The sequence below is a fragment of the Ananas comosus genome, linkage group 1, assembly GCF_001540865.1.
Source record: "Ananas comosus cultivar F153 linkage group 1, ASM154086v1, whole genome shotgun sequence".
Classification (NCBI taxonomy): Eukaryota; Viridiplantae; Streptophyta; class Magnoliopsida; order Poales; family Bromeliaceae; genus Ananas; species Ananas comosus.
The window spans coordinates 1468062-1490856 of record NC_033621.1 but is presented as its reverse complement, the minus strand read 5'-3'; the positions used below and the strand labels follow the sequence as shown (position 1 = coordinate 1490856).

Sequence of the window (22795 nt, the reverse complement as noted above, 5' to 3'; positions counted from 1 at the left end):
TCGTATATTTATAGGTAGTAGGAAAAATATTAATACTAATATGATTGTATTTGAATCTCATAAAGATATTAATTTAAAGAGAATATAATTTATCTTTTAAACTTATTCGTTATCTCATGCGATTTAGAAATATTTTAGATAGGTAGTAGGAAAAATATTAATACTAATCTGATTCTATTTGAATCCCATAAAGATAGTAATTTAAAGGGAATATAATTTATCTTTTAAACTTATTTGTTATCTCATGCGGTTTAGAAATATTTTAGATAAGTACCAACGTGGGCGAATCTTAATACAATTCAAATTAAACTTTTCTTTCGAGATAATTTTATTTCTGTAATTCTTAATTTTCATCGCCAATAGTTTTATTAAAGACTACTACTACCAAAAGCAAAAGCAAAAGCAAAAGCAAAATCAAATAAACATGGCAATGGCACCTAACATTTGATCACAGCTCAGGAAACAGCAATGGCTTGAATCTCATCTCCGAACAAGCTTAATAAACTATCAAATAAAACCAAAGTAATTTGAAACCTTTGCTCCATAAAAAGCGAAGCAAGCAACATGGTCAAGATCACATACAACAAGAACCAAGTAGGCATATTCCCACTAAAATCCACAGTGAAATTCGCCCAATTTTAACTTTAGTTCAAAGCAAACTATAAATAAGCAAAGGAGAATAATAGGAGAGATGATAGTGATAAAGCCAATTCGAGAGAATCAGTAGAAGAAGATGAAACTATAAAGGCCACATTGAAGGGAGCAGCAGATATTAACTAGAGGAGAGATCCGAAGAGCTCGAGAAGAAGCGGTTCAAGCCTCGCTCAATTCGATGTATGCGCCTTGTAAATGAGCTCGAGAAGCTTCAATCCAATCGTGAAATAACCGTTGAACTCTAAAAACTTAAGAACTCAGAACTTCCTGCTCTGATATCATGTGAAATAACCGTTGTACTCTAAAAGTTTAAGCTGTTAGAAAATAGTGTTTAAACATTTTTATATTTAACACTAATCACTCGAGAACGAAGAAACAAGCTTAAATTGGCGAATATCGCCGTTGCTTCACTAGAGCCCCTAGCTACTTGAGTTCACAAAGCGAAGTATTAAGTCCAAACAAATTTCAAATTTAAATTTCAAATTAAAGCTAGATCTAAATTTCAAATTTAAATTCAAAATTTATTCAAATTTAAATTTGAATATAATATTTAAATGTTAAATTTTAAGTTTTGTATTTATATTTAACTTTGATTTTGTATATAAATTTAGATTTGAAATTTAAATATAAATTCCATTTGAATTTTAAGTCCAAAATCTATATTTGAATTAAAAAAATCTAAATTTGATTAAGAATTCTAATCAAAATTAAAAATTAAATTTAAAATTTGACTCAAAATTTATTTAATTATAAAAAAGCTCCTGTACTTTTCCCTTTCGTCCAACCGGCTGCTGATGCGGCTATTCGCGTTGCCCCCACATCAGATTCAGCTGTTAGCTTGAAGATAGATCTATTAGGCTTAGTTTGGTATTGAGCTCTATCTAACGTTATTAGATAAAATGAAGTTGAGGAAAAAGTATATAAGGATATGTTTCTGTTTTTTCCGATGGGACCACAGAAAATATATCGTAACCAACTCATCGCGATATGCGGAACGCAATATTATGTAAGAAAACAAATATGCTATTTTTTCAACGTACTTTGTCACCGTACGTAACGCAATCTCCCCGCCTGGGATTGGAGGGAAATTGTGTTACGTGAAGTGAGAAACGACGATGAAAAAATACCCTGTTTGTTTCCGTATATAATATTGCGTTCCGCATATTGCGATGAGTCGGTTACGATATATTTTCTGCGGTCCCACCAGAGAACGCAGAAGTATATCCCTATATGCTTTTTCCTCAACTCCATTTTATCTAATAACGTTAGATAGATCTCAATACCAAACTAAGCCCTAGTAGTTGAGGGAGAAACCAATCCTTGGTATGTCCACGATCATAGTTAGGATTGGACTTTGATTATTAGAACAAACTATTTATAAATTTTGAATTCAAATCCAAAATTTCTCTCCCAAGCGTGTATACATATATAATGTCGTATTTCAATATATAATACTAAATTTATAATTTTAATTCAAATTTAAATCATGAATAAAATTCAAATTGTGCTATCAAAACTGAATTTCTTAATAAGGGTGCGTGTAGAGAATATATGTGACGACTTGAAATTTGATTACAAGACATTTCATACTAATTATTTTTTATTTTTTGTAAAAATGTATAGAGCCAATCTGAAATATAAATCGTCTTGATTTGGTTATCTAATATTTTAAAATTTCAATTTTACTGTCCAATCTTTCAATTTGTTAGATTTGAATGAGTTAAATTTGCTGTGAGTTCAAAATTTAAATACATTATTTATCTTTATAAGTGTAGTATATTTCGTGTAATTCTCGTAACGATAAATTTAATAAAGTAAATAATTATTTTATTTTATTTTATTTTTTTTTGAGAGAAGGTAGTATGCTACCGCTTCATTCATAAAGAGATAGAACTTAGCAAATGCGGGAAGCAACTAGGCTTCCACAGCTATTGATTGATTGAAATCAAATAAATTTGAAAAAGTAATTTCTAGACCCCAAATTTATCCATACGACTGATTTTAAACCTATTAGGAGCCATTTACACAGGAAGATAATTTGCATCAATCTAAAGTTCAAATCTTTAGCTCAAGCAATTATAATAATTTTCCGTAAATTTTATCAAATTTTTAGATTTTATCCTGAATTTTCCGATAATACTGAAAAAGAACATTTTCTTTCTTTCTGGTGAATTTTAATTAATCCTTCCCGAGTCCTAATATGACTAACTTCGCTATTAGTCTCTCTCCTCTATATATATATATATATATATATATAGCATAGATAATACTGGAGGAGAATAAAATCGTCCGCGTGAGGAAGAGGACTGGAGGGTGTTTCGATTAATTGGCATTGTTTGCCAGAGAGATATAATAATGGATCAGGAGAATAAAATCGTCCCCGAGAGGGAGAGGAGCGAATTCAATTGGTATTATCTGCCACCTACAAGAGACAATCAGAAGGAAACAGAGGGGAATAAAATCGTCGACCGCAAGCGGAAGAGGAGGGGCTTCGATTGGTATTATTTACCACCTACTACTACTACTACTAGAGACGATCACAAGCAAATAAGAATAAGAAGCGCAGCAGCAGCAGGAGAAGAAGAAGAAGAAGAGGGGAAGAAGAAGAAGGAATATTATCGTCGCCGTTGGTCGGAGCTGCCCGGCCACATCCTCGAACAGGTACTAGCCCGCCTGACTTGGCCGCGCGACCTCGTCTGTTTCGGCCGCGTCTGCCGCCCGTGGCGTTCCGTCCGAGAAGGCTTCCCGCCCCCTCCTCGGTCTGCCTGCCCGTGGCTCGTCTACCGCGGCGACAGCCGCACCAGCGGCATCGCCGTCGGCGGCGGCGTCAGCGTCGACGCGAGCGCGGAGAAGTTCGTCTTCTACAGCCTGGCCGGCGGCGACGGCTGCGGGGTGCGAGGAGGCATGGTCGTCGTCGAGCTGCCGGGCACTCGGGGCGCGCACATCCGGGGCTGCTCTCACGGCTGGCTCCTTTTCGCCTACTCGGAGACCGCCGCCCCCCACTTCCTTCTGAACCCCGCGACCGACGCTCGCATCAGGCTCCCCTTGTGGGTCGTCGGCGCAGGAGGCCGCCGTCGTCGCCGCTCGGCCGCCTCTCCCGCCGTCCTCTCCTCCTCGCCCGTCGACGGCCCGAGCTGCGTGGTCGCGTTCCTCGGCGACGGCCTTCTCGTCTTCTGCAGGATCGGGGACCGCGTCTGGCAGGCCGTCAGCACCGGCGCGCCGTACAAGGCCATGTACGAAAGGGACAGCAGCAGCATTGTGGCGCACGACGGAAAGATTTACTTTCTAACGCAGCAGCAGAGGATGCTAGGCGTTTTCGACCCCAATGCCGACGACCCGAAGGTGTCTCTTACCTGGCTGATCGACGGGCCACCCCTCGGGTATTTTTGGTCGAGCTGTTACCTCGTCGAGTCCTGCGGACAAGTCCTGCTGGTACTCCTATCCGCGATAACGACTATGGCAGTTCTCAAGCTGGACCTGAGAAATAGGGCCTGGGTGGACGTAACGGAAGAAGGATTGAGCAATCAAATGACATTCGTAGCGCACGGCTCTTCTTTATCCGTCTGTGCTAACAGTTTAGCTGGTTCGGAATGTATGCCGGGCTATGTCTACCTCTCTTCGCCGTTTGTCCAATGCGAAGAACTTTTTGAGAAGATGGAGATGGGAGGGAAAGAAATTTACCGGGTGCGCCCCATAGGGGGGTCCAAGATACTGGGTCTTCCTTTCACCAAAGCGTCCCACTGGTTTGTACCTAGCTTCTTGGAGTAGTTTCTTAGTCAAGGAGGCAAATTCTATACATTGGAATTTCAAATTTGCACAACTAACTATTTATGATATAATAAGCATTCTCCATCAGTTTATAGGCATGTACTTTTCTTGTGTGAGATTATGTTCTCCATCATTTTAGTTCCATCAATTTATAGGCCTGTATTTTTCTTCTATAAAATTAGCATTCTCCATCAGTTTATAGGCCTGTACTTTTCTTGTGTGAGATTATGTTCTCCATCAGTTTAGCTCCATCAGTTTATAGGCCTGTATTTTTCTTCTATAAAATTATGTTCTCCATCAGCTTAGTTTCATCAGTTTATAGCCCTGCATTTTTCTTGTGTGAAATTGTGTTCTCTAGTTTATTTTGTCGCCGGAGTAGCTTCTTACACAAGACATTTCACACTAATTAATTTTTATTTTTTGAAAATATGTAGAGAACTGATATGAAAATATCGACCATTTTGATTTAGTTATCCAACTTTTAAAATTTTAATTTTACTATCCAGTCTTTTAGTTTGTTTGATTGGAATCAGTCAACGGCACTATGACTTCAAAATTTGAAATTTGAATGCATCATTTAACTTTACAGGTGTAGTATATTTCATGCAATTTTCGCAACGATAAATTAATTAAAATAAATAATTTTTTAAAATTATAAGATCAAAACGCCATTAGTTGACTGAAATCAAATAAATTTGAAAAAAGATTTTCTGGAATTCAAAATTTATCCATACGTCTGGACCTTAGGCCTCTTAAGAGTTATTCACACGACGTTAATTTGCATCCATCTGATAATTTTCGAATCCGACATTCTGTATTCAAAGCTCAAATCTTTAGCTCAAGCACTTATATTAATTCTCCCTTAATTTTATCATTTTTTTATATTTCAGCCCGAAGTTTCCAATGCAACTGAAAAAACTTTTTTTTTTTTTTTTTGGTGAATTTTAACTAATCCTTCCCGAGTCCTAATATGACTAGCTTCGCTATTAGCCTCTCTCTACTGTATATGCACCTACATATCTATATTTGCATAGATGTGGCAGAGTATTGTTGGTGCAAGGACATGGCTCTATAAGATAGTAAAATCTGATTATAGCTTACTTTCTGCTCAGTTAGACTAAGACTTTTTAATTGATTTGACATTTGCTTTGCTTGTCACTTGATCTATTAAGCTTGGCATCTCTTTGGTTTGATCTCTGCTAGTAAAAAAGGAAGAGTGAGGGAGAGAGAGCTAAAGATAACTACAAATTTTGCTTTTAATGAACTTGATACAATCTCGTGCCTCGTCGCTCGGCTATGGATTGTTAAGTGTTTTGTTTGCTCCAATTAGGTGTTGCATAGAGATCCTACAGACGAACATGTTGTTCCAATCGTCGAGGAGCTTCGGAGGCGCCTTTACCACCAGCTAGTGTTCTTTAGCAAGGGCAGGGTGGAAGGAAGGAGAACTTAACTAGCCAAAATAATGCAGAAGCTGGTGAGGCGGATGGTATGTTGCATATACTCATCACATTTACCTTTCCCACCATGAAAGCTCTTTTCTGTTTAACAATCAGGTGGATTAAGATGCTATTATATGTGTAGCAGTGTATTTGTTAATACAATGTTATGGTCACAAATTGTCAATGTAATGTACTGTCACCTATACTACACTATATACATTGTGATGTGTTATGCGGGCCTGTCTTTTGTCATGATAACATATCACGCTTAACACAGAATAGCACTATATGCTTAGTATTCTTATTGTTTGATATATATTCATTTACAACTCTTAGCATATTTCCTGGCTATTTTATCTTTTGCAATGAGGGTCTTCTTAATCTCTCAGGCTGCTAATCTTGTGAAGTGCTGTCTCCTTTTGAGTTCCGTGCCCTGGAGGTTTGTTTAGAAGCTATTTGCAGTTTCCTTGATGCTCGAACCACAGAGCTGGAGACTGGGGCCTACCCAGCTTTAGATGAACCAACCTCCAAGGTGAGATTTCCTTTTGGTTTTGATTAACATATATTATAGAAGTCACTTTTTCATAAGACAAATCTTATATCAACCTGCTTGCATGTAGCATTGTAATAGTTTCTGGATTATCCATGGATATTGTAGTCTGTAACAGGTTGGATAGGAAACATTGCACCGATCTAATAATGGACATGATATCATGATTCATGTAGAAGATCTAACTAGAGGTGGATATTCACTGGAGCTGCAATAATATTGTTTTTTTTTTTTATTTTTTATTTTTTATGTGTGATAATATAATATCGATTATTTTTATGTGTGAGATACTTGTAAAACTCATGAGCTCACACTTTCTTATTCTTCACTTCTACGTTTATGATTATTAGCGGTTGCTCCTTGTCATTGCCCCCCTTTAACACTTGGTTTGATGGAGAATCGTGAACAAGACATAGCTGAACAGAAAAATAATAGAACTGCCCAAAATCAATGACTTTGTTGTTGTTGTTGTTGTTGTGGATTCTTCTTCTCCTCTTCGGACTCAAGTTTTCAATTCAATCATAATGCAAACTAGTGAAATACACGCGCGATGTTGCGGATCTAAAATATTTTTATAATAAATTTTATTTTTTTAATATTTTTATATAGTTTTATAAGTCTAATTATTAATTAAATAAAAATTATATAAAAATAATTTAATAGTTAAATCTTAAAATTAATATATGCCTAAATAAATTTATACATCACTTTATTTTATAAAGATTTATATGAGAAAGATTTGAGATAAATCTATCAAAATAATTTTTAAAAAATCAATAGATAGAAGGGAAGTAAATTTGTAGAATAAATTGCTTAATAAAATAATTAATTATATATACATATACACTATATCTTTAAAATTTTTCACTAAAAAATTTAAAATTATTTTTTTATACAACGATATTTAAGATAATAAATCTATCATGAATTAATAGCAAAATACGATTCTATTATGCAATTATTAATAAAATATATTATTCATAGAGTTTAAGAATTAAAATTTAGTCTTCGAAGACCAATTAAATATGTATTTTTATATCAACGATATTACATACTTAAATTTAAATCAATACGTAAATTTATATCCGAATTTATACCCGATCTAATAAAATGAATTTATAATTATAAGTAGAGATTTAAAATTTAAATTAAGTTAACAAAATAGAAATAAATATTATAATTTAAACTTAAATTAGCAATAAAGTATAAAATATAAATCTTAAAACTTTAAAAATAAAAAATATAAAATTTTAAATTGATATCAAATAAAAATAAATACTATATATATATATATATATATATATACTATATAAATTAATCGGAAAGAAGATAAAGAGGGTCTTTGGAAAAAAAAAAGGGACACTTCACTCTCTGGCCTCCCAAACCCCCTTTAATGGAATAATAATATATATAAATATATATATAACATATTCGAAAAAGATAAAGCGTTTTGGAGGACACGTTTCACCATTGGGCCTCCAAACCCCCTTTATTAAATAAGAATAAAATAAGAATATATATATAATATATTATATATATATATATATAATATAATATAAAATTCCGGCTATTAGTATTAAATACAACACTCTGTGCTGACTACACTTTCACCGTTAAATTACACTTTGGCTCATTCACCCGTTTAATCATATTATCAACCAACCACCCACATCCACCTAGGGTCCCGATATCATCATATTCACCACACCACCACAACAAATCCTACCGCAAAAACTTGATACACAATGACTCTGGTCTATTAATAGCATATAGACCTATCTATATATATAAATATATATGGGTAAAGAGAGAAAAGACTGGGAAGGTTGAGACCCTGTCTCCTGGCTCCAAACCCTCCTAAAAGTATAAAAATAGATGTTAGAACCATAACTGACCCGGGTCAAAAGTTGAAGAGTCCATGAAAAGTTTGACTCACTCAACTCTATATATATACTATATACTCATATAATATAATATATATATATATAAATAATAATATATATGTAGGCACTATACCTCTTACAATAAGAGCATTTCACTCATAACTTGTTTCGATTGTTTCGAATCAAACAACCACACGTTCAAACATACTAGATAATATAAACTTCTACGAAAAAACAATTTTTAATTTTTCAAAATCATTATAAACTTCATGAAGCGTGTAAACTGACCGGTAAAATCAAACGAGCTGTACATCCTACAACAGAATATGCAATCTTCATTTAGATCGGGAAGATCTTTATTTAGTGAATAAATTCTATAAAATCCAACAATATTCTTATTCTTTTCACCTTAAACTACAAATATCTCATATGCTTAAAATTAAACTGCACTCACAATAAGTAAATAAATCAAAAAATTATAAATATTTCTACAAAGTTTAATACCTAGATAGACGTGTAACATGGGATACGTCGATTCGAAAGCTATATCATCCTGAAAACAACTTAATGAAACATAAACAAGACTATCAATACCAATAAGATAATATACCCGGACTATAATATAAATATATATATATATATATAGAAGAGAGAGAGAAAAGAGAGAGAGAAGAGAGAGAGAAGAGAGGGGAGGAGAAGAGAGAGAGCCGAGAAGAAGAAGTTCGTCTACTATGCTATTAATAGCACGAGCACTTGTGCGTACCAAGTTTTTTCCGTTAAGTTACTCTTTGATCATTTTCACCCCGTTAGATCATACTATCAACCACACTACCGAACCCACCCACTCAACCGTACCTAGATGCCCCACATCATCTAAACGACACCTTAATCCAAATGGCCACAAAACATGTAGCCCCAAATAACTGGTGCATTCAATACATAGTAGCCTATTATATAATATAAATAGAACTAGCTAATATACTAATTAAATAGCACCAACATATGGTGCTAACCAATTTTGGCTCTTGATAAAGATGCGTTACAATGATTGGGCCTTTTTAGGTTAGATGTTGTTAATAGTATACTAACGGTGAAAATGACTAAAAGGATAGATACTAAACTGGGGAAAAACGTAGTACTAAGGCTCGTCCTATAATATATAGTAGTCGTCTATGATATATATATAATAGAATACAATAATATATATATATATTAAATATAAACAGCGGTATACTATCGGTAGCACGGAGGCCTTCGTGCTACCATGTTGTTTTCAATGATGCGGCTTCCAAATCGACGATCGGCTCTGTTAGACTTGATCTACATTATTGAAAATATTTGAAAACTAAATTTCATAATTTTTCAACATCATTTGGCTAGTGATCAAAAGGTTTCAAATTGACAATTTTAATGGTAGATGTGATGCATTTATGAATTTAACGGTGTAAAACAATTCAAATTTGATCAAACTTTTACAGATTTTTTTTTTACTATTTAGAGTAAGATCAGTACTCCTGATCTTAAATTCAAGTCTTTTATCATCATTTTTTTTGAAATTTTTATTTTCAGCCGTTCATTTTTACACTATTCGTTTGATAGGTAAATGATGCCGAAAAATTATGAAATTTAGTTTCCAAATACTTTTAATAGTGTAGATCAAGTCTAACGGAGCCGATCATCGATTTGGAAGCCGCATCATTGAAAATAACTTAAAAACGGTAGATATCAACCATTGAATACTTCTATACCGTTAAACTTAAAAACGGTAGATATCAACCATTCAAAATTTTTGATTTTGAATACTTTCGATCACTAGGTAAATGATATCGAAAAATTACAAAAAAAATTTTCTAGTAACTTCAAATACACTAGATCAAGTCTAACGGAGCCGATCGTCGATTCGAAAATTCTATCATCGAAAACGACTCAGGAGCACGGAGGCCTCCATGCTCCTGAGAGCACAACAGTCCTACTCTATATATATATATAAAATCCGGCTGCTATACTATTATGAGTACGATCACCCTCGTACTCATAAGTTGTTTTCGATGATAGAGCTTCCGAATCAACGGTCTATACAGTTAAATATTATCTAGAGCATTTAAAATTTCTAGAAATTAAATTTCATAATATTTCTACATCATTTACCTTACGATCAAAAGCTCACAAAATTGATAATTTTTAACTGCCGATATGGGATACTTGCTAGTTTAACGGTGTAAGAGAATTGGAATATGTTGAATTTTTGATAGAAAATTCTGTTCACTACCTAGATAAAGATCAATAACTCTGATCTTAAATTGAAGGATCTGATCATCTATTTTTAGGACGTTGTTCGATTTTGACCATTCATTTTATGTCCGTTTGATGGATTTTATTATGATTTTGAAAAATTACGAAATCTATTTTCTAGAAGTTTCAAATACTCTAGATTATATTTAACAGTGTGGATCGTCAATTCGGAAGCTCCAATATCGAGAACAACTTATGAGTACGAAGGGTCCAATACTCATAAAAGTATAGTAGCCCTACTCTATATGAGTCCGACTACTATATTATTATGAGTACGACCGCCCTCGTACTCATAAGTTATTTTCGATGATAGAGCTTCCGAATCGACGATCTATACCGTTAAATATTATCTAGAGCATTTAAAATTTTTAGAAATTAAATTTTATAATTTTTCGACATCATTTACCTTACGATCAAAAACTCATAAAATTGACAATTTTTAACGGCCGGTATGTGAGACTTGCTAGTTTAACGGTGTAAAAGAATTGAAAATTCTATTCACTAGCTATATATTTTATATATATATATATATATAGAGTGCATCTGGTATGCTTCTGGAAGCACGGAGCGCTCCGTGCTTCCAAGTTGTTTTCGATGTTCGGACTTTCGAATCGACAAGCGGCTCGTTAGACTTGATCTAGAGTATTTGAAGTATCTTAGAAAATAAATTTTGCGATTTTTCGATATCAGTTGCCTAGTGATCGAAGTAGCTCAAAATCAACGGCTGAAAATAAAAATCTTACAAAATATGATGATATGACATTAAAATTTTAGATCAAAGTTATTGATCTTGTTTTATATAGGTATAAAAAAATTTTATTAAAATTTTATGTGATTTGGATATTTCTACACGTTAAACTTGCAAACGGCTCATTACGGCCATTAAAATTATTGATTTTGAGCACCTTCGATCACTATGCAAATGATATCGAAAATCACAAAATTTATTTTCTAGGTACTTCAAATACTCTAGATCAACTCTAACGGAGCCGATGTCGATTCGAAAATCAACATCGAAACAACTTGAAGCACGGAGGGCTCCGTGCTTCCAGAAGCGTACCAGCAGCTATATATATATATATATATATATATATATATTCTTTTTCCTTTTTTGGTTAAATGGCTCTGTTGTGGTTTTGTGATGTGGGTTCTTAGTGTTATTCATTTGTGTAATGATGCGCCTATTTGGTTTCTTCTGCCCATTTAATCAATTAGTTTCAATCGCTAGATGTTTTTATGTTTCCCTAATGTTTGTGTGGTAAGTTGTTGGATTTTTCTTCATTTCGTATAGGGTGGAATGGCTACCTGCTAATAGTCCCATTTGTTTTAAATCTTATTATTTCATTAGATGAGGCTTACTTTTTAATTCTGGTAAAAATGGAGTTTTTAGCTTTAAAAGTTGGGGCATGGCGCATCATAGCGCCCAAAGAAGCATATTTTCATACTACTACGGATTATTTTTTATTTAGTTCTTCTTTTCTCATTGATGTACTAGATTAAATATTCTTACAACTCCCCTTTTTTTGGTTTGGAACTGTTTTCCAATGCCAAAGTTGAAGTCCTATTCTCTTCTGTTTTGCAAAATGAGTTTTGTTTCAAAAGAAGTAGCTTTACTATAAAAGTTTTAATAACAATTTTTTTTTTTTTTTAAATGTAAGCTAGTTAGCATACCTTCTAAAATCGTACCAGGGAAGATGCTTCTCACTTCTTCTTCTTTTTTCTTTTTTAAGAAGTTACCGGTTTCATTTTATTAAGTAAAATGAACTGAGCATGCAGAGATGAAAGATGCTTCTTACTTCTGATACATGTTTATGGTATGATATCATGCTGTTGTTTATCAGAACGACTCATATTTTTCTTGGTAATAAATCTTATCGTTATTTAAAAAAACAAAAAGAAAGATAAAAAACAAGTGCATTTCATGCGTTATCTCTGCTACATTTTATAGGAAAATATTATAGTAAAGTAAGGCTAATAAAAATAATGATAGTAATAATGATATTAAGTGGTTGATACGTAGGGCCACTAAAAAATTCCCTTCTTTTTCAAGAATATGTTGTATTTTTTTTGAGAGATAGATAACACGCTACCCGCTTCGTTTATTCTATTTAGAAATAAACTTAGCTGAAAATGTGAATCAACTAGGATTCGAACTTGGGTCTCGGGTACCAACCACCAAACCTTTTACCACTTGCTCTAGAAACGGTCGGTAGAATATGTTGTATTTTGATTGGTCAAGCTCAAGGATTCATGCTACACCTGGTCCAAGAACTAATAATAACAGATTTTTTTTTTTTTAATTTTGAACTATTTTAACATCCGTTCGAATATTTCATTATTTCCATCTTATTGAGCACTAAACAAACAAAATTATCTTTCCAATCATTAACTCGATCAAATTGCCATATATTTTGTAATTAGATAATTATTTTTTAGCATGGTTGAACGAAGTCACTCATGTATAAATTTTGGACTCTTTTTTACATTTAGGCCCTCAAAAAATATTTGTAAATAATCCTAACAAATTTCTATTTGCATAAACAACCCTCTTTTAATTGTCACGCACTCACGCTAGTGCTTAGGTGGTATTTTCAAGTTGAATATGATGAATGCCCTCTTCTAATTGTCATGCTAGCACTTATGTGGTATTTTTAAATTGAATAGGATGATTAGATTATTGTATATTTTTTTTTTATTTTTTTTGTTTTTAAGTAAAAAATGAGAGATTATAGCATGGATATAAACACGGTGATCCAATCACTGTGTTTAAATATGATGGTTCATTCATCGTGTTCAACATAAAAATACAAACGTAATGCTTGCGTGACAAAAAAAAGACTATATGTGCAAATATAAATTTGGTAGAATCATTTATAATTTTGTTTAGGTGCATGGGGCTAAATACAAAAAAGCCCAAAAATTTTATGTGATTACTTATTCTGTCTGAAAATTTGATTTAATTTTTTTTATCTACCTAAGCATGCCACTATTTTGTTGTAATCATTTTAATTCCGATTCTGATGTGGCGTCTTCTTAATTAATTATCCTCATCACCACAGAGGATACTACTAATTAGGGGTGAAAACTGATAGAATATTATTAAAAAATATTCGGATCCGGATAGAAAATATCCGGATCCAGTCAGATATGGATATGAATATAATTTCAGAAATTAAATTTTTTCGGATATCAAAAAAAAATGAATTTGGATATGAGTATCGGGATTTTAGTATTATTATTTTATATTCTTTATATTTTTATATCCATCCGCCCGCTCCGCCCAATTCCTTCCATTCAGAGTCCATCTTTCTTGTTTACTCCTTACTAAGGTGAATTTTTATTTTTTTAATTATTTTATAATGAGTTATATATTAAAATTATGTATTTTATATGTGAAGAAATATAGTTAGAAAACAAGATAGAGAAATAAAATAATATTTTTTGTATATGTGGATATTAATATATATTATTATTTAAATATATATTCAATTCATAATCGAATCTGAAAAAATATCCGATCATATCCGAATCCGTTTTTAGCGAATATGGTAATAAAAATTCAATATAGATATATATATCCGTATTTAATTTATATCTTAAAAAAAATAGATGCGAATATAATTTTGTCGAATATTTGATAATATCGGATCCGCTTTCACCCTTACTACTAGTTGCATCATCGCTGCAATAAATAAATATATATGCAGAGGGCGATATCTTAAAATGCAACATTAAGATGCGTGCTGCTTACTGCCTTTGCCAAGTCGCGGAGAGGAGGGATAGGCGGATAGCAGCCAAGTCACGTAATTTCCTCACGTTATTTTCCTGCAAGGCTCCACTTGCCAAGTCAAAGTCACGTTATTTTCCTACTCCACTTGCCAATTCACGTTATTTTCCTGCAAGGTCATGTCATGTTATTTTCCTGCAAGGTTAAGTCATGTTATTTTCCTGCTCCCAAATTTTCAAAATACCCCTCTTCTCTGTTCTTTTGTTTATATATACTATCTTCTCCTCCTCCCCTTCCCCAGATCTCCTCTTTCCCTTCCCCATCCAAAGGGATCGCCCCATCTCACCCCAAACACTCCCCATCTCACCCCAAACACTCACCTTTCCTCATCCAAGGGATCGCCCCATCTCACCCCAAACACTCACCTTTCCTCCCCTCCTCCGCTTCTTCGTCTCCCATTCCAATTCTTTCGGTTCCCATTCCAATTCTTTCGATTCTTTCAATTCTTTAAATTTTATTAAGTATGATTTTTCTCAATCAAATTTATAACAAATTATTTATCTTTATTCTATTAAAAATATAATCTGATTATAAATTTACTACCTGTTCTGTAAAATTGAATGAATATTTGCTTATTCTGTAATTCAATTAGAACTTTTCTCTCATCTAATTAGATTTCATTTAATTGTTAAATTTTACCCAACAAAAATTCTTTGCAAAAATAAATCCATTTTAATAATATCATTAATTTAGGAGCATTAATATAGAGTGCACCGCACAAAAATGCCTGACACCTCTTAATCTTTTTTTTAGCATTATTGTTGATCTTTGTCTCTATCTTTTTCTTATTAAGTTAAGAATAAATTTGATTTTCGGTGTAAAAAACTTTTCTTTAATCCTACTTGGATTAAACTATCCTACTTGGATTAAATTGATAAAATAATTATTTTATACAAAAAAGGAATTTTATAATGATCAGAAATTGAAAGTGCAAAATATGCAAAACCGTAAGGATCAATACTAAAACTATCATCCATGTATTTTAATTGCACTATTTCACTATTGCTAAACAAGGTATATATGGATTCATTTTTCGAAGTACTAAAAAAGTTTTCTTTCCAAAAGCAAAAAAGAGTTAAAGAGACCCAACCTATGTTACATCAACCTGAACTGAATCAAAAAAAGATCGAGGCATTGAGCCGAGCTGAATCGAACAATAAACCAGTTCAACCTAAATCAAACTAGGACAGAACTATATGTCGGTTCGACACAAACTACATAACTTGAACCGAACTACGAACCAGTTCGATGCCAAATCAAAATCAAAGTACAAACTTAAACTCAAACCGAACCACATGAGGATCGAACCAAACTGAACCAAGTATAAACCGGTTCATTTTAAAGCAAATTTGGACAGAGCAGTAAGTGACTCAGGCCAAAACAAGTGCAAAAGGGTTACAAACCAAAGCGAACCATAAGAGCTCAATTCGAATGCAGACCGGTCTCGAACCAAATCAGAAAGATTTGATCGGAATCAAATTGAAGTATATGAGGGTCCAAGTTGAGCCAAACCATAGGGGATCTGATCCAAATTAAATTCAAAGGAATCTCGAACTGCATCATAAGAGTTCAACATAATTAAGTCTCAACGGGTTCTGAACAAAAGCATAACACTCCAGTTTGATATACTTGAAACAGGAGAAGTTAAGGGAAGAAGAACTTCAACTGCATCACAATTACCTCTTAATGCAGCAACCTCTTAATGCAGCAACCTGTATGGGCTTCAATCCATCCCTGGACAAACCCAAAAATAATTCACATAAATTCCCACAAAGAGATATATTTTCTTTAGACATGAAAAAGAAATATCTCAAAGGAAACAAAAAAATCTTAAGAACAGACACTCACCTTTAGAATGTTGCCATGTAGTTTTAGTTGTAATGTGAGCTGTCTAATATGTTGCCATGTAGGATAGGTTGAGATATTTGTATTTTTTGTCTTATATTTGTTCTTTTTTACTGTATAATATGTAATATGTAAATAATTTACAGTAAAATTGGATCAAGTTTCTACTCAAAAAAATTAAGAAAATTTGAAGTTAGGATTCGGACCAAGCCTATGAATCGAAGATTTTCTAGGTCAGATGAGAGTGTTGAGACCAAGATATATATAGGGGATTATCTGTCACTTTTTAATTTATAGAGAATAAATGGAATTGTTTGACTTTAATTCTTGATCTTTGTACAATTTCATGATCTTTGTAATTTTCTTTTTTTCCTTTTTTTTTTTTGGAGATCAACTTTAAAGTAAAATTGAATTAAAATTTTTCTAAAGATCTTAATAAATTATTTTGTTAATATTAAAGTATCCAAATCAGCAATTGACATTGGTATGTACCTTACTGCTATTTTTGGAACCAAATAATTTTACCATAAATACCATATAATTAATTAAGTAGTCTCAAAAATAATAATTTAATAATTATATGTAATATATGTTTACATATTTAAAGATACGTATTAGTTATCACATAAATCAGTTCAATTCTTGATAGACTTTGATTTATTTTTTTTTTTTAAAAAGCAAACAGAGAAACAGAGGCCAGTCACTACAATAATTCCACTCAATTACATCAATTAATTTGATTGCATCGAAAATTAAATTATTGCAACATATAATTTGTTGCTACAATTTGTGTTATTACAAACTAGTTATCAATTGCAATAATATCAATAATATCAGAAGAATGAATTTTTAATCGTGAGTTTCTCCAATCTCCGTATCTTCCCTTATCATCAAACAACAAAAGACCACTACTTTCCGAAACTTATTTTATTACTCTGAACATAAAACCTCATCCACAAACATCAATCAACACAATTAAACAACAAACATATATAACACAAAACTCATATAAAAGAGAGATTACGTACAATATTATTTAAATTCAGAATATTAAAGCATATATTGCCTCTTCGCGACGATTGCATGCATGGAACGCAACTACAACCACGTACGTACGCACATCTCTCTCATGTCATGCTCAAGAATTAATATGGTGCCGGCCACACGCTGAACTTCATGTTCCCTTTCTTGCATTGGAACCCGTCGTTGATTCCGCTCGCGAAGTACTGGATATTCGTATTGGGGAGGCGGTGTTTGAAGCCCTCGTCGGCGCCCTGCGTTTCGTTCGCCAGCACCTTCGCCTTTCCCACGTTGCACGAGAGGTAGTCATCGGGGTTATCGAAGCTCATGACGTTGTAGGGGGTGTTGGTGCCGTTCGGAGGATCATACTTGAACACTGAAATGTATAAATGCATGATCTTACTGTACAATTCAGCTTAAATCAGTTTACGAATTATTTGGCACAAATTCGTTGCCGAAGAGTTTGCGTTGTGAAAACGTACCGAGTATGTCATCGTCGATGAAAGGGAAGTTTCGAAGAGCCCAGTCACTGTAATTGTACCCGAATCGCCAGTGTTGGTCGCCTCCGACGACGAACTCCTTGTTTAAACGAGCCGCGAGAGGGACCGACATGCTGAGGAGGGTTGATGCTATAGCTAAAGCAACCACACTTGCACTGATCATCTTCATGGCAATGTATGTGTCAGTGGAACTTTTTACTAATCTCAAAGGTACAGAGTGATCACCGATGGGTTTATATAGAAATTCAAAGGGCTTGAATATGCTATATTTAATAGAGGAAATGATATCGGTACAAATCCCGCATAATTAGCATAATTATTCGTTAGAATCAGGGGCTTAAAATAAAGGAATGTGATTAAAATGATAGCTGTGCGAAGGATTAATAGCGAATTAAGATGATATATATCACACTGGATCTTTTAGTTCGAGATATTGAGATCCGAATCTAATGAATGCGTGTATGCATGTATGGAATTTTGCGTCACAAATGTGTAATATTTGCGTCTTAAATTAATTAAAAATATTTATAGAAAACTGGGAAAAAAAAAAAAAAAAAAACATTGCTATATATAATATATCTATATAATCTGATTCTAGCCCAAACTCAATTGCCCCGTCCAGATTTTTGAGGATTGGACCCAACCCGCTCCGAACCACTCGGTCGAATTCAGACCAGAGGAATTTGATCCCATCTGAGCCGGGTATTGACTCTGAACCTTCAAATTAAACTTTTTTTTTTGAAAAAAAGATATTATATATACTACCCGTTTTATTCATTGGTAAGATGAAATATGCTACAAGTGTGAAGCAATAGAGGTCTGGAGCAAGACGGGGCAAAAATAATAATAATAATAATAAAAATCTTGTCGACTGCTAGTGCTGTTTTGTTGAAAAAATTTGTCACCACAGATTCGTTAACTGCTTGATTTTGTAGATTGCTAGGTGCTAGCAGAGGGTCCGATTGAACCTACCCTAATATCGCATTGTTTTTGACCTTCTAAGTAATCCACCAGCAAACTAATAATTTAATCATATTATTTCGCAGCATTTGCGGCCGTTCTTTGTCATCCACTTATTTCTGACCAAATTCATATCGATTTTCAAGTCCCTAGATTGGACATCCTCCAAGACAATCATTATAAGGAATCTAATAAAGACGCCCTGTCACAAATTAAACTTCTTAATCTGCAACAAATTTTTATATCTGTAATTATTTTTTTCATTAAAATATCTACCATTAAAAATAGAAGCAAAAGTAGAATGTTTTAAATGGATAAAAACGAACAATCATTAATCCCCAGCTTAGGAAACAACGATAGCTTGGATTTCATCTCCAAATTAACAAACCCAATAAACTATCAAATGAAACCACAGTTGTAGGCCTTCCTCTACAAAAAGCCAACGAAGAAACATAGTCAGGATCACATATACACAACAAAAACCAAATATATAAACATATTCTCACTAAAATCCTCAGTGTAATTCTCACAATTCTAGCTTAAAATTAACTTACTGTACATAAGGATACTATCTACTAACATAGTTAAGGCAATAAGAATAATGGGAGATAATCATGAGCAAGCTGAATCAAGAGAGCCAATTGGAGAAGATGAAACTTTGAAGGCCACATTGAAGGAGTTAGCAGAAACTAGAGAAGAGATCCGAAGAGCTCGAGAAGAAGCGGTCCAAGCCTGGCTCGATTCGATGCCCCTCGTAAACAAGCTCGAGAAGCTTCAATCCAATCTCTCCAGAACCACGAACAAGCTCGAATTGGTGAATATCGCCGTCGCTTCTCTAGAGTCCCTACTCGAGTCCACGGACCGGAGTATTAAATACAAACAAGAAGAGGAGGCCAAGTCGAAAGTTTCAATGGAAGAGATGAGAAAAGAAGTGGATAGAGCTCGCATGGAGGCCGAAGAAGAGACCGCAGGGAAGGTGAAGTTGAAAGAGGAGGTTAGGATCAAAAGGCAACAATTGAAGGCCTTGCAACTTACTCAAAAGGCGGTGCGCATCGAAACCAAGGCGTTAAATTCGTCGATCAATGCCGCACTACGCCAAATAAAGCACACGAAGATGGATCAAGGTCATGACACGGTTGCGGTGTCGCATGACGAGTACGACGCGCTATGTCGGAGGGTTGAGGAAGAGACCGCGCAGGCGAACCGGCGAATCGCGGCTTTCGAGGAGCGGAGGAAGGCGGCGGAGGCGAGCAAAGCGAAGGCTTTGGAACAATTTGAGGCATCAAAAGCGAAGGCGAATTTAGGGGAGATAAGGGTGGATATGCCGACCGACGATGACGACGAATGCGTAATTGCGAATAACAATGCATCAAGAGATGAGTTTGTAAGTGAAAAGGAAGAGGATTTCATGAGTGAAGTTAAAACATCGCCGGAGCATCGAAAGCGGAGAGAGAAGGAGAGGAAGTTGCAGAAACTGAAGGGGGCTAATACTGGAAGAAAAAAGAAGATGGTTGCAAAGAGAAGATCCATTGTGGAAAGAATGAGGTGTTTCCTATGTGCGATTTGATGTAAAATTTTCATTGGAAAGTGTAAGATTAATGTGACACATCCTCTTTGTTGTAAGTTCTCATATTCATATGGGGGATCAACTTATAAAATCTGTAGTAATAAGCCAAGTAAAAGGAAAAGAATGATCTTATGCTGCAAGGCTACTCGGCCTCAGCAATTATAATTTATACTTATTTTACATGTAATTTCTATTACATTCAATAAAACATGTATGCATATTCGAGTTGAGATAGAATACTTTCAAAAGCACAAGAGGTTGGTGTTTATGGATCTGTACCCCTTAGAAAGAGTAATGTAGGGGATAGAATGATGAAGGTAGATGATGATAGGTGGAATAGTGTTTGATCCAAAGGCTATTAGTATGTAGTCAAAGAATAGATCTAAGGGTTACAAACATAGAAGCACTATAGGTGTATTAATTCTAGCTCAATTCACATGCATACCCTATACATTCCTTTGAAAAGAAAAATTTTAGGCATAGTTTAGTACTGATTCTTTTTTCTTTCTTTTTTTTGTATTGAGACTTTCTGTATTAACCAGAGTAATAAAATTTATATAAGGGACGGGATGTTATATATATATATATATATGTTGAGGCTTTTTTTATTAACAGCTAGCAATAAAATTTATAAAGGACGTGATGTTATGTATATTGCAGCAAATAAATAAATAAATGAAGATAAAAAAAAAATGTTTAAGATGTAGCTAGAAGCCTCCCAGATTCTCCTGCCATCTTGTATAACAATAAATAGAGATATATTGCATATTAGATTAACTTTCATTAATTAAAGAGAAATTAAGCCTCCTCTAGAGTGCAGTAAACATTGCTTATCAAAAAAAAAAAAAATTGAAATTGGTGTTGACAATCTCTATTTTAAGATCATCTCGTATGGTGTTTAGTGGACTTTAATAATTGTGCCATCTATAAAATGATGATAGAGCGGTCTCATATTGAAAACTATCTCTATCAAATTTTTATTGGAAGGTGTCGTGCACTCATTAAACACCTTGTCTTTATTATTAGTCCTTCTCTATCTTTTTCTCTTTTACAATGAATTTACCTCATTAAATTTTATTAAGTATGATTTTTCTCAATCAAATTTATAACAAAATATTTATCTTTATTCTATTAAAAATCCAATCTGATTATAAATTTACTACCTGTCCTGTAAAATTGAATGAATATTTACTTATTCTGTAATTCAATTAGAACTTTTCTCTCATCTAATTAGATTTCATTTAATTGTAAATCTCATCCATCAAAAATTCTTTGCAAAACTAAATCCATTTTAATAATATCATCATCCATAATTATTATTAATTCAGGAGCATTAATATAGAGTGCACAGCACAAAAATGCTCTTAATCTTTTTTTTAGCATTATTGTTGATCTTTATCTCTATCTTTTTCTCATTAAGTTAAGAATAAATTTGATTTTCGGTGTAAAAAACTTTTATTAATCCTACTTGGATTAAACTAAATTGATAAAATAATTATTTTGTATAAAAAAATAAATTTTATAATGATCAGGAATTGAAAGTGCAAAAAAGGATCAATACTAAAGCTATCATCCATGTATTTTAATTGCACTATTGCTAAACAAGGTATGGATTCATTTTTCAAGGTACTAGAGAATTTTTCTTTCCAAAAGCAAAAAAGAGTTAAAGAGACCCAACCTATATATGTTACATCAACCATAAATAAAAACTAAGTGGAGGAAGAATATTCTTTTTGTTTTTTTTGGGGGACTTATACAGTATATTTTTTTTTCTTTTTGAGATGTTCATTTTAATTAAGAAAAGAGAAGCCAATAGTATCATCACTTCTAGTAATTCTTCGGTGTCATACACTTCTTTTGATAGGTTTTCAAGTTCAAATTAAATATATGAAAAAAAAAAATAAGTGCGTGTGTCGGATACGAATTATTAGAAAAAAAAAAAAAGTGCACTTTGATTGACATGGTCTATTGAGTAACTCGTGATAAATAAATCTCTTATTTTCAATCTTTCTAATTAAAATCTCAGCCACTATACCAAAATTAGAAAAGATGACTAGATGAGCTGGGATGGCTATACATACTCTCGTCATTCTCTTTTGATGGTAAAACAATATTATATATGTAGCATTAATGTCATGTGTACTGTTACTTAAAAAGTTGATTTAATAAAGAATTGTTCGAAAATTACAACAATATTTAAAATCTTTATCCGCGAATACGATAAATATAATAGACACATAAAATTATTAAATTAGATAGGAGATGAAGATTTAAAATTTTAAATTAATCATTAAATAGATGCTTAAGATGGAGATCAAATTCAGGACACAAATTATTTGGATAATATGGTCTCAAAGACGATCCTGAGCTCTTGTCATTATATGAAATCTAAAGTTCACTTACATGACATGCTAATTTCACGCGTTTTTAAGTCTTTAATATATTTCTGAAGAATGGTATTTTTATATTTTATATTCACCGACAATGCGGTGGATAAGAAAATGTATTTATACACATGGTGCAGACAACA

At 33.3% G+C, this 22795-nt stretch overlaps 2 protein-coding genes across 5 annotated transcripts; one reads left to right on the top strand and one right to left on the bottom strand.

The window, feature by feature from the left end:
* LOC109708616 lies at positions 2942–6847 on the top strand. 4 transcript variants are annotated; one of them, XR_002215797.1, is made up of 4 exons: positions 2942–4397; positions 5753–5908; positions 6251–6393; positions 6530–6847. XR_002215797.1 is itself a non-coding variant. In XM_020230436.1 (2 exons), exons 1-2 carry the CDS (start codon positions 3010–3012, stop codon positions 5829–5831), a joined length of 1467 nt encoding a protein of 488 aa, XP_020086025.1. In that variant the 5' UTR covers positions 2942–3009; the 3' UTR covers positions 5832–6101. The 4 variants fall into 4 exon arrangements, 1 of the variants encoding a protein (XP_020086025.1); XR_002215792.1 differs by having other exon boundaries at positions 6520–6847; XR_002215790.1 differs by having other exon boundaries at positions 6251–6847.
* LOC109707554 lies at positions 17282–17912 on the bottom strand. The gene is made up of 2 exons (XM_020228903.1): positions 17721–17912; positions 17282–17614 (listed from the first exon to the last, which is right to left on the bottom strand). Exons 1-2 carry the CDS (start codon positions 17905–17907, stop codon positions 17364–17366), a joined length of 438 nt encoding a protein of 145 aa, XP_020084492.1. The 5' UTR covers positions 17908–17912; the 3' UTR covers positions 17282–17363.

What these genes read in the sequence shown, in the direction of transcription:
- LOC109708616 (XM_020230436.1), top strand. Translation starts at nt 3,010, where the DNA reads ATGGATCAGGAGAATAAAATCGTCCCCGAGAGGGAGAGGAGCGAATTC. An exon ending in TTCACCAAAGCGTCCCACTG is followed by an intron (nt 4,398 to 5,752) that starts GTTTGTACCTAG and finishes TGCTCCAATTAG; the next exon opens with GTGTTGCATAGAGATCCTAC.
- LOC109707554 (XM_020228903.1), bottom strand. Translation starts at nt 17,907, where the DNA reads ATGAAGATGATCAGTGCAAGTGTGGTTGCTTTAGCTATAGCATCAACC. An exon ending in CATCGACGATGACATACTCG is followed by an intron (nt 17,615 to 17,720) that starts GTACGTTTTCAC and finishes TATACATTTCAG; the next exon opens with TGTTCAAGTATGATCCTCCG.